This window comes from Lytechinus variegatus, chromosome 15 (assembly GCF_018143015.1).
Source record: "Lytechinus variegatus isolate NC3 chromosome 15, Lvar_3.0, whole genome shotgun sequence".
Taxonomy (NCBI): domain Eukaryota; kingdom Metazoa; phylum Echinodermata; class Echinoidea; order Temnopleuroida; family Toxopneustidae; genus Lytechinus; species Lytechinus variegatus.
The window spans coordinates 19337634-19351126 of record NC_054754.1 but is presented as its reverse complement, the minus strand read 5'-3'; the positions used below and the strand labels follow the sequence as shown (position 1 = coordinate 19351126).

General features: G+C 35.4%; 1 protein-coding gene across 1 annotated transcript in view; it reads left to right on the top strand.

Annotated features, from left to right (window-relative positions):
• Positions 1 to 13199, top strand: part of LOC121428854 (V-type proton ATPase 116 kDa subunit a1-like) — a 39982-nt gene extending 26783 nt beyond the window's left edge. Inside the window, exons 16-19 of the mRNA XM_041625719.1 lie at positions 4642 to 4764; positions 5437 to 5554; positions 6977 to 7148; positions 9876 to 13199. Coding sequence (XP_041481653.1) covers positions 4642 to 4764; positions 5437 to 5554; positions 6977 to 7148; positions 9876 to 9966 — 504 coding nt within the window. The 3' untranslated portion in view covers positions 9967 to 13199. The remainder of the gene's footprint in view (positions 1 to 4641; positions 4765 to 5436; positions 5555 to 6976; positions 7149 to 9875) is intronic.
• Positions 13200 to 13493: the final 294 nt, after the last annotated feature.

The window sequence follows — 13493 nt, the reverse complement described above, 5'->3', positions numbered from 1 at the left end:
GTTGTCAATAAAAACTACTCAATACAAAAAAAATTGCTAGTGAGGTTTCAAAATGGCGCCGTTGGTAGAATATAGGAAGAAAAAAATCATGATTTCAGTTTATAACACATCGATTTTTGTTTTCTTCTTTCATTTAGGTGCATTATTTTGCCTCTTGAAAATGGTTGTCATAATATTCAACTTCATGAACTGATCAAGCTAGATCAAACTAGAAGAGAGTACACGACTTTAAGTTGATATCGATTTCTATAATCCTAAACAAAAGTGTATACAGCTGGCTATTGAGAATACCTCGGATCGTACATACACTCTATTTTGTTCTAACGATACGGATGGGGTAATTGATGGAGGCATGGCCCCCTTTCCTTTGAAAATAACAAAAGGGCATCCAGCGAAGATCAATAAAGTTGCAACTTACTAACAATGTAAACGAGTGACTTGAAAGGGAAGGATGTACGGATGAATTCACCCTTTGTCAGTTTGGTTTAACACCAAAGAGTGATAAACACCGTGACATAGGCATAATCATGCTAATGAAGACTAATATGTGTTATTTACGATGTACAAAGTATATGAAGCATGTTTTATCCATATAATCTCATTATATGAATATTCGAAAAATCTAAGGTTTCCCCGATTGATTTTATTCTGACGCATGTTATCGTGGTTTGGTTTGACCTGCATATAAAAAATGTGATGCGATAGGAATCCAGAGCATGGAGTAAATATGCATTCCATGGATATATTATTCGAGAAGATAGAGGGAATGAAAAGCAGAATATATTAAAATAAAATATCTATGTTTATGTCTGCAAACAGGCCTATAATGCTTTTCACGGAACAAAATTGATGTAAGCCGGGTAATAAATAAGTAGAGCGCCTTGATCACAATGTTTAGTGGATATTATATGAATTATTAATCATTATCATCATGCGGCTCGTTTTATTTTTTTTAATTGCTTGTTAGAAGGGTGCGAGAAAAACGGCATAAAGCATATTGTGATTCCATATATACGTCCATTCGGTTATTTGTTTTATTTTTAGCCGTACTCCATAGACCATAACAGACGCTCAATTTGGATAAAGATATGAGATAAAGCAATCAGTACATGAATTAATTAATAAAGACAATATATTGATTAATTAATTAGAGATTATATGTATCAGTCAATATGAGCTGGAATATGATATTTAGGCAGGCGAGAATGGCCTTTCTATGTATCTCTTTTTAAGCACGCTCTTCCTCTTACAGTTCTCTAATTAACTCGTTATATTTGTATTTTCATCGGAGCTCTTATGGATTGTTGGCTACAAGGAAAAAGGAAGGGGAGAAATACAACATAAGAATTATTTTAATATATCGAAATTCTGTAAAGGTGAATGTACCGGGTGAGAAATTATATACACTTGCGACATTTTAGAATTTTACTTTGGCAATGCAGGTTATCATTTTCAGAGTCCTTTTCCATCTTGACGAAATTGTATATTAAAACAAAGTGAACGCAGGAAATAATAATTTCCAAAAGGAAAGTTCCTTAAATGTAATCAAATCATATTGTCCGAAAATTTGACAGTGAGTGTGGCGAATCAAATAGGGGGGGTGGGGGTTAGACGATGGAATATAATTCATATGCACTAGAATTAGAAAAAAGGGGTATAAAATAGTAATGGTGTAACTTGGGTTGCGATTTCATTGCTGACCTCTATTTCCTCCCCCCTTTGCTTGTCAGAAAAAAAGTAAAGAAAAAGTAGCGCATTTATAGTCCCCTCCACCGAGAATTCCTTGGTTCACCGCCGATCTCTAACAAACAGATTACCAGCAAAACCGAAAATGTCTTTCTGGTCACACTCATTTTTTTCCATTTTAAATTGTCCAACATATACTTATGTTATTCTTTCTTGCATTTTTCCATGCATTACTAATCATTTGTTGATCATTAAATCCTTTGCACATAAATGTCAAGAAAATAACCACACACGTTCTAAACTAGTGAAATAAACTGAGAATTGAGTAAATCCACAATAAATAAAACGGATTGCAGGGACTTATTGTATATTCTTGGATAATGAAAGAAAGGCAGAATGTCTTGTTTATAATACAAATTTAATTACTAGAATCATGTGATACATAATATTCATTTTTTTACACAAATACATGGCAACGTCTCCTTTGGATTTTGAATTAAGGAAATAATTTGGAGTTTTTTGTTGAACATTTCTAGACGACGTAAAATCTAGACATCATTTGAAATTGATTATGTGCCGAATATGCCGGGCACCTATCCTAAAATAGGTTCTATTTTTATTATGGGTTGGGCTTGGAGGGCCGGGTTTGGACATATTTCTGTGATGACGAGATAATACTAAGAAGGGAAAAAATAGAGAGAGGGCCGGGGGCACGGAACAAGAAATGAAGAAGAGAGGGAGAGCATAACCCACTTGTCTGCGCAGTGTTGTAGTACATTTTTTTTTCGATTAAAAGCGCCTCGTATGAAATAGAACCCTACCCCCCCCTGCGTAAGCTACTGATTGAAAAGAAGGGAAAAAGTAAAGGGAAAATAGAGGAGAGTAGAGGTTGACTAGAGGTAAGGGGATTAGAGAGGGTAGAGGGGATGGCATTCAGCGAAACTGATTCTTCTTTCGGGCTGCGCCAAACAAACATGACAATAGCAATAATATTTTTCAATCGAATTAAACTAAATTCTTTTATTCTTTACATGTAAATATTCAAATGTTTACATAATATCAATTATAACAATTATAAACATTACTATCACCACTAACAATGATAATAACAAATAATAAAAGAAAATATAACAATCGGATAATAAAAATAATAATAATGATTTTGACAATAACAATGATCAAGATTATGAATATAATAATGATAAGACAAAGAAAAAGATAACATAAAAAAAGCAGACGAAACAGAAAAAAAAGATGAAAGGAGAAGATAATGGTGATCATGGGGGATGGGGTGGGCTAACTTAAATAATTGGATGATAAATGATAAATAATCTTCAAAATAATTGTCGTATACCACCTTGCAAACTTTTGGATTGGTAAGAACTGCTCCCTATCGAGAAGATTATGATTTCTTGTTCAGAAAATATTACTTGTATGCATATAAAGATATTTTGAAGATTCATGTTTTGGCGGACATACTTTTAAAAAGAAATATCATATTCTTCATTTTTTTCATTTTGCAAGAAGAGAAAAACAGAGAGAGAACAAAATAAAGCAAAATAGGATGACGGGAGTAAAAGAATGAGAATAGGTAAGAGAAGATAAGACGACGAAGAAAAAAAAACGAAAAGGAAGAAGCACAAGCAAAATCATAACAAGAATAAATAGAAGGGAAATAGAAAAAAAAAAACTTAGGAGATGGAGGAGGTGTAGGATTGCACAATTATCAGTGAAGAAGAAGGAGGAGGAGAAAAGGAAAAGGGAGCATTATAAAAAAGAAAAAGGAAAAAAGGAGGATTTCATTTGCAAGAGGAAACAAAGCAAGACTATATCAAGGGAGAAGGGGGGGGGTCTATAAATAGGAAGTATAAGAACAAAAAGATGAGACACAGATCGAACAGAAGAAGAAAGGAAATGAGGATGATAAGATAAGATAAGAAGAATATCGAAAAAGAAGAATATGAGAAGAAAAGAAATGAGAATAATAATTTTGATAATAATAAGATCGCAAAAGAAGAAAAGGAAGAAGAAAGGAAGGGAGAATGATAATATTATGATAATAGTAATATGCAAAAAGAAAAAGTCCAAGAAGAACTTCAAAACCCACATCACAAACAATACATTCTCAAAGAAGTCACTTTGTGCGGACATAATTATAGTTCTTGAGCGACAGGTGAGCTCTGAACTCCGTGCAGCCAAAACAGGAAATGAACTACGCATGCGCGAAAACTATCGATCGATCAATTCACTCATCGTGGATCGCACACACGCTTTTGTAATCAACGATCCAGCTCGCACGCACGGAACAATGGAGCTGTTCGAACTTGACATGGTCGGCTGATTAATCTCGTTTGGGGTGTTAGAACCTATTCTACTATGCCGTCGCGAACGGGTTAATTTTTAAGCGATCAAGATAGTACTATATTAATTGTCACATCAGCATACCCCAAGTATATCAGAGCTTCCAGTAGCACCAAATTTCAGTGATTAATGCTGAAAACAAGAATACTTCTGATGGTTTCATGTGAAACGCTGATTTCTAAAGTTTCAATTCTGTGTTCTGTGGCATTTCTTTGAAAATACTGATTTCCCCACCAAAATACTGATTTTCAGCTTTATAAGTACTGAAATGTTCTTGTTCTGGATGGCAGTGATGATATATACGGAGTTTCTTGTGCAATTTGAATTTGCTTGTACTGATGCTTAAATAAATCTGTCCTGGGGGGTGTTTCACAAAGATTTAAGTATGACTTAGGTCGCACTTAAATGTCGACGCATACATGATATGCAACGCGCAATCTTATTGATCAATACGCAGTAGTGCACATCCTCTTGGCATGATCTGACCAATGCTGTCATGCCTTTTATACTGCGCGCAACTAGACATTTAAGTGCGACTCTAAGTCATACTTAAATCTTTGTGAAACACCCCCCTGTATTCATTTGTATGTCCAGGCTGTCATGTATCGTGATGTACGTATGCTGTCTGGGAAGAGTGAGGAGACAGCCGAGGTGTTACATCATGATGAACTTGAAGCAGAAACAAGTGGTGCTACGCATACCTCTCCAAAGGATGAGGTGAGTAATGGCAAGCTTATCCGTTATAAGACTGGGGAGTCTGATTCAGCCTCTCCCCTTGACATTTTTCGCGATAAGTTTGCAGCACAAAATTTTTGACCGTGTAGCTCTCTGACTTTTTACTTTCAAGTGTTGTGCAACTTTTGAGACTAAAATTACGATCCCTGGGTACGCGATTCAGAAATTACACATTTCGTAAGTGCATGAAGACCCAAAGTTGCTCAAAAATATGAATTCGTGTAGAAATCCAATGCAAATAGAGTTTTTAGCCAAAATTCACTAATACATTATTATTTTTCCTTGTATCAATTTTATATTGTTTATGGTCAAAATAAATTCGTGGACAATTTCCATTGAAAAACTAATAAAAAATAAAAAGCTGAAAACAACAAAATACATAAGAAATTTAGAAAGCAATGAAGTACACAAGGAAATAAATGTCATTTGGAATTATTTTTATAAGTACATTTGACCGGATTCCTATAAAGAGTCTGTGAGCCAAAAGTTAGCATTTTAGGGGCATATCTAGTTAATTAGAGCAAAATTTTGATTTTATGCATAAATTAGCATAATTGATTACAAATAGATTTTTCGCAGAATTTGACTTTATAGTTTTGTACATTATAATTATAAGTAATTTGTATTATCGTGTATTTTTTTTCTTCCATCCAGTTTGACTTTGGAGAAACTTTTGTCTACCAAGCTATTCACACCATCGAGTATTGCCTGGGATGTATTTCTCATACAGCTTCTTATCTACGACTCTGGGCTCTCAGCTTGGCCCATGCTGGTAAGGCTAGAACTGATGTTTGTGGTGGTGGTGCTTTGTGGCAATGATGGGTGGTATAGTGATCGTAGTGATGATGATAATGGTGTTGCCGATGATAATGTTGTTGGTGGTTCGGTTATAGCGGTAAGAGGTGGAAGTGGTGGTTATGTTGCTGATGGTTGTTTGGATAGTGGTTGTGATTGTAACAGGATTCCCAGCCCATCAGGGTAAATTATTTTACTTTTTTCCAGTCAAGGAAAAATCAGGGAATTAATTAAAAATACCTCAAATCTGGGGAAAATGCCTTAAATGAGGAAAGAATCAGGAAATTTTGATCAGCCCAAAAGCCGAAAGCACGGTAGTCAGTCAGACTGTTACGGTTTTTTTTTTTGCATATCAAAACAACATCCATTGAATGACTGGTTATGGTGGTACTAATTAGTTTTACATTATTGTTTTTATACTAAAAATACATGTTATTCACTGCAACAACTTAGAAAACATGCGACACTGGAAATGGGTTTAAATAATTCAATTATCAGGGAATTTTTAAACTTCATCAGGGAATATCAGGGAAACTCAGTGAATTTTGTTTTCTTGAAAGGCTCGGAAGTGTTTGGTAGTTGGGATGTCCTAGTGTTGGTGGTGGTAGACATGGTGATGTTGTTGGGGACAACAGTGGCAGAGATGGAAGTGGCAATGATGGTGATGATTGTAGAGATGGCAGTATTGGTATGGGGATGTGATGGTAGTGGTGGTAATGATGCCATTGGTAGTGGAGGAGTGTTTGGTAGTTGGGGTGTGTTGGTAGAGGTAGTGATGTCAATGGGGCAACAGTGGCAGAGATGGAAGTGGCAATGATGGTGATGGTGGTAGTGATGACACTATTGGTATGGGGATGTGATAGTAGTGATGCCATTGTAGTGGAGGTGAGTGTTTGGTAGTTAGGATGTCCTAGTGTTGCTGATGGTAGACGTCGTGATGTTGTTGGGGGCAACAGTGGCAGAGATGGTAATGGCGACGATGGTGATGGTGGCAGTGATGATAGTGTTGGTTATGTTGGTGGTAGTGGCTATGCTCATGATGGTTGTGGTCGTTGTGATGATCTCTAAGGTTGTCGTGGTGTTAATCGTCATAAAAAATTATTTTGGCATTGGCCGCAATATATCTTACATAGCCTACCAAAATTAAGATGATCGTTGAATGTTTTCATGGTCAACATATACATGTATAGTCAAGTTTACAGACACCATGTAATAATCCTGAAAATTATTGTTCGTAATCTTTCTTGATTGATTGTTCATCCTAAAAAGAAATGTTGATTAACATTTCAAACAGTACACTTTGGTCGTCATCAGGATTTGAAAAATTGCAGACATTTCAAAGATTCTGTGTCGGGTCTATCAGGTAACCTCGCCTTTTGTTAACCTCTATTTCTTTTAGAGCTGTCTGAAGTGCTATGGAACATGATGTTGGCTATAGGTCTGAGAATGAACGGCTATGTAGGAGCGTTTGCCATCTGGGCCATCTTTGCTGTATGGGGTGTCCTGACCATCAGTATCCTCCTGTTTATGGAGGGCCTCTCTGCCTTCCTTCATACGCTACGACTTCACTGGTAAGACTCATCGCATCCCTCCCCCTCCACGCCTCCGCCGCCCTCTCTCCCCCCATATTCATTCATTTTTCCTTTCTGAGCCATCTGTGCTATAGACGGCTAAATAATGGCATCGATTCGGCAGACTCAGTACCCAGTAGGGTTTATTTAGTCAGACTACACCTCATGAATCATTTACGCTGGTTCGAGTCTCGCCTTGAACAATCTCTCTTTTTTATATCAAAAAGAAGAATTAAGGCAAGACTCTGAAAAATTACAAGTCCAAGATTTGTAGTCTGATTCAAAGCCTCCCACACAAACTAAGCCCTTATCGTATTGTTATGAGCCTGCCAAGTCAACGCCAATATAGTCTTAACCGCTATAGACCTTGTTCATTGATGTCATCATGCCGCCATCTCAGAGGCTGGAGCCATTTCCTTGCATGCATTGGTGATGTGCAACTGGGGTATCTCTAACAACTCCATTTTCACATATTCCTATGTCCTCTGAGGGAGGGGGCTATGGGATTATGACATTATACTGTTTGCATAAGGTCTATACGGGGTGTCTATCAATTTCATGATCAACATTTTAACATTTTCCCAAATGTTAGGATTTTAGAGAAATAAAATAACCATTGGTTAATAAGATATTAACCAATGATATAATCAATGATAATCATAAGATTATCATTGGTTAATAAATGATTGTGCGCATGAAGATATTGTTACGTCACAATGAAATTGCACTGCATATTAGTTGCCAGGAGGTGTGGTAAAAGAGCGTCAATTTATTGAATTTAAATGCGCTTGCACTATACGCTAGCGCATCTTACCTCATTACAAAGATTTCTTTTTTAAAAATGACAATAGTCAGGTGCCATGCTGATAATTTACAGGATTGCCATAAATGATGGTTATTAAAACATTTTTTTTTGCTTCGTTACTTTTTTGTCTCACCTGCATAGCAGAGTGAGACTATAGGCGCCGCTTTTCCGACGGCGGCGGCGTCAACATCAAATCTTAACCTGAGGTTAAGTTTTTGAAATGACATCATAACTTAGAAAGTATATGGACCTAGATCATGAAACTTGGCCATAAGGTTAATCAAGTATTACTGAACATCTTATTAGAGTTTCATGTCACATGACCAAGGTCAAAGGTCATTTAGGGTAAATGAACTTAGACCATGTTGGAGGAATCAACATCAAAATCTTAACCTGAGGTTAAGTTTTTGAAATTTCATCATAACTTAGAAAATATATGGACCTAGTTCATGAAACTTGGACATATGGTTAATCAAGTATCACTGAACATCCTGCATGAGTTTTATGTCACATGACCAAGGTCAAAGGTCTTTTAGGGTCAATGAACTTTGGCCGAATTGGGGGTATCTGTTGAATTCCCATCATAACTTTGAAAGTTTATTGGCCCTAGTTCGTTAAACTTGGACATTAGAGTAATCAAGTATCACTGAACATCCTGTGCGCACTTAAGGTCACATGACCAAGGTCAAAGGTCAATGAACTTTGGCCGAATTGGGTGCATCTGTTGAATTACCATCATAACTTTGAAAGTTTATGGATCTGATTCATGAAACTTGGACATAAGAGTAATCAAGTATCACTGAACATCCTGTGCGCACTTTAGGTCACATGACAAAGGTCAATGAACTTTGGCCGAATTGGGTGTATCTGTTGAATTACCATCATAACTTTGAAAGTTTATGGATCTGATTCATGAAACTTGGACATAAGAGTAATCAAGTATCACTGAACATCCTGTGCGAGTTTCAGGTCACATGATCAAGGTCAAAGGTCATGTAAGGTCAATGAACTTTGGCCATGTTGGGGTTTTTTGTTGAATAACCATCATATCTCTGTAAGTTTATTGGTCTAGTTCATAAAAAGTGGACATAAGAGTAACCATGTATCACTGAATATCTTGTGCGAGTTAGAGTAGTTTTCAAAGTCAGCACTGTTGCTATATTGAACTGTGTGATGCAGGTGAGAAGGCCAGAGGCATTCCACTTGTTTAGCTTTGTGGGGATATCCAAATAATAATAATAATTTTGGATGGCCAATTTTTGTGAGATGCGTAGAAATATTTTTACTCACATAAGAATGATACGGGATTCGTCTCAGACTCATCCATTATTGTTCTTCAGCTCGTACAATATTTCTTCGCATCCCACTCAAGGCCATCCAATATTCCCTAAATATTTCATAAGTTTGGCGAGTAAACAATTTGTATAGAATGGTCAGGTGTATGTAATCTTTTGACTCTAGCGAAGGCTATAGAAAACAAGTTGCCAACTAATTGGGAACTTGGCCTAAGGCCATTGAGATCCCCCTTTTTCTTGGATCTGTCAAGTTTCATCTTAAACTTTAAATTCTTTCATGCTGGAAAATGAATTGGAAATGATCAGTTTGATAATGATGATAATAATGATAGTAATCATTTAGTTTTTACAGAGTGCATTTTAGATCTCCAAGGACATTCAATGCACCTTAGAGAAATAAAATTATACTATATGAAGTAAAACAATCAAGATTACTTTTCAGTCACTATTGGCTTGAAGTTAAATTATGGACTCCATGAATTTACAACATACGCTTGAAAATATGAATTATGGAAAATAACATTGAACACAGATGTACTAAAGCTTTTTGACATGCACTCATCAGATGAATTAGCAATGCTGGAATACTCATTAAATTCGTATTTATTACGTCTTGCCTCTTTCCAGGGTCGAGTTCCAGAGCAAGTTCTTCAAAGGTGAAGGATACGCCTTCATCCCTTTCTCCTTTGATATCATTCTCCAAACGAACGAAGAGTGATTTCTCATCAGCATACATCTCAATTCATCTTATCCTGATACAGTCAAATCAGGGCCTCATGACATAATGCCAAACAATTGATCTTAGTGCCGATTTGTACAATTGATTGTATTAATTATTGTCTATGATCAATCATAGATATCAGCCTTATGATCAATTGCTAAGCTTTATGTTATGATGTCCAGGGTTGAAGATACAGTACATGACCCTGTCTGAATGGAGAAACTTACATTAGGGCCCTGTAACATAAAGCTTAGCGATTGATCGTGAGACTGATCGATTACATTGATTATTGTGTATGATCAATCATAGATACCAGCATTATGATCAATTACAAAGCTTCATACTGGGTCCAGGGTTAAAGATACGCGACCCTGTCTTAATGGAGAAACTTACATCAGGGGCCCGTAACATAAAGCTTGGTGATTTGTTGTGGTGCTGATTCCTATGATTGATTGCATTGATTGTTGTGTATAAATCAATCGTGGAAATCAGCTCCAGGATCAATCGCAAAGCTTTGTGTTACGGGGCCTGTCTATAAAGACCACAAGTTTTGTTTCCTTGGAATAGTTTTCCACATTTAAGACCCTTTTTGATCTACATGTGGTTTATACACATGTTTCATGGTAGTACAATGTGCTTTGCTATATAGTACATGTATTTGGCTTATACCACATGCTTCAAATTTGTGTAGGGCTACTTATCAATCAATTGTAGATCGTGGTTTGCAATAGATCAATCAATAGATTGATTCTGTCTTCATGTTACCTATCGCAGTTATCAATTTTAAGACCTTGACATTATGTTTTAAAGTGAACTATGACTTTGTGATGAGTGCCAAGTATAAAGGGGCTACAAAAGAATCGTAAAAAATAAAAAATAACCCGATTATGACACTCAAGGTTGTCATCCATTGCTCAGATAGTAAACTTAATGCAATTAGAGTGAATTAATTCACTGAGAAATCATGCAAACTGAGAGAAATGCCTGATGATCTCACATATATCTCAGATTGATATTGGACAAAATTATACCATGTTTTATTATTTAACATAAAGGTTTCACTTGATTGCTATCGGACAAAGTTGATTGCTTGTATTATGTTATATCCATGCTGGTAATATTCAATATAAAATGAATTGAGATAAAATAAACCACTTTTACTGATATCATCTTGTTGACAACCATTTGATCAATCTATGAAAATATATATTTTGATTACAAATTAGATATATTAGATACATGAGATTATACTATATTTAAAGAAAATATGAGGATTGTGTTGTCAGTAAGATGCTTTTGAAGCCAGTTTTCGATGTATTATATGTCTGGAAAAATATGGTATTATAAACCTTGTTTCTTCTTTTTCTTAACAGTAAGTATCTGTTGATTATCTTTATGTAAAATGCACACATTCACTGTTTGGGAGTAGGGCCAAGTCTGTATCACGTTACTTTTTTATGCTTTTGATTATATAGAGCATCCGTATTTGAGCTTTACTTTAAAAAAATTTTGAAAAGATACATTTGTGTCTTAGATTAGTAACAAAAAAAGACATTGCTTCTAATACTTGTCTGTCTTGATATTAAAATTCAGGAATTTGTGTGTGTATTTTGGAAATAACAGTATTTGTTTTTGGTCGAGATATATTTACATATATGTCCTACACTGCCATGCAATATATTGTATAAAATGTTGGCAGTATACATGTAGTTGGTATCTTATAAGATGACCAAGGTACAAAAAAAAATGTCATGGAATTACCCAACATAGAATATAGATGATGTGCCTGTATGAATTGGGACAAAATTCAGGGAATTTTTTTTTCAATAAACATGTCAGATTTTTTATTTGTGAATGCTGCAAATGAGATGTTGCAATATTGTTAATTTCACTTTGTAATGCTTCATTTTTGTTCCTGAAAAAATAGTAGTGCTGTGCGACTTGTGCCTTTTTGACAGTTACAAAGTTATTCCTTAAAGGTAAAAACAAATATATCATTTCCTACATGTAGGTTATGCCTTCAGGGCCCTTGACAAACTATGAAAAATAATTATTTCCATAAATAACTGAGGTATGTTGGTAATGATTACAGATTTTTTCAAGGTTTTGAGAACATAATAGTATCATAAGTTTGAATTATTAAGTATGTATCGTTGTTAGCTTATTTCACTGTAGTGAACATGATCACTATTTGTTTGTTTTTTTCATCACAAATTCTACATAAGGCTTTCTTGTTTTCCTTGATTGAATTTTCACCATTGTTTGTGAAATCATTAGTGAGAAAGTTGTCATTACTCAGTTACCACCAATTTTTAATCTCTTTGTATATTTCATGATTTACTTTAAAAACTTTTCCTTGACTTCACATCAGAATCATTATTAACTAGTGTAGCATAGGGCATCAATTTACCCAAGTGTCACCCCAACAGAATGTGTGGGATAATTTGATTTATTCTTTTCTGATAAGATTCCACAAATTATGCCAAGGCCATCTTTAAGTTATTTTTCAGTAACCAGACGAATGGATTGATTAGCTTAGCTCATTGAACACTGGCCAAGTCATACCAAAGATTTCAATAATCGGACATTCCATCTTTCTACTTAGAAACACGACTTATGAATGGAAAAGGGTGTGGATGACATACATATAATATGTTTAGCAGGGGCACTAGTAGCCCAGGGGGTGTTTTACAAAGATTTAAGTACGACTTATGAGTTGTACTTAAATGTCTAGTTGCGTGCAGTATAAAAGGCATCACCACATTGGTCAGATCATGCCAATAGGATGCGCACGACTGCATATTGATCAATAAGATTGCATGTTTTATATCATATATGCGTCAGCATTTAAGTGCGACTCTAAGTCATACTTAAATCTATATGAAACACCCCCAACTAATAAAAGCTGAAGTGTCTACAATAATATAATGAGAGTTTCAATATGTTATACCCTGTTCTTTTTAATGTACTTTTTATTCAAGGGATAAGGAGATACTGACGGGAAGATTTGATACGCCTGAATAAGGCATAGGGTTCGTCTAAACAAGTACTTCATGCACACAATGATTCAGATGTACTCGTTCTGCTCGAGAACTCTGCAGTGTGAAAAAAATTACTTAATTGCATCATAATTATTGGTATTATCTTTATTATGATCATATGATAAAGATAATATGAGGACATTACTGAAAGTACTGATTAATAAAGAGGTAATTTGTCAATTTGCAAAAGTTTGAAAATCTGTCTGTTGCATTGTTTTGTCATTATCTTATGAAGTGTTTTATGTAACTGAGATACATGCAATTGGGATGTAATGAGGAATGTGTTAATGGAAGAAAAGTGGATTATGTATACTTGTAAAGTCATTAGTGTGACTGGCCATCTGGGGGCAGGGTACCTCTCAAAATTCTGGGGGGGATTGTATCCATTAATATTTCATTTAGCTCTCTTTCTATATCAGGGGAATTTGATATAGTACATGCCACATAGTTATAAGTACTTCATTATAAACATTGTTTTAGGGC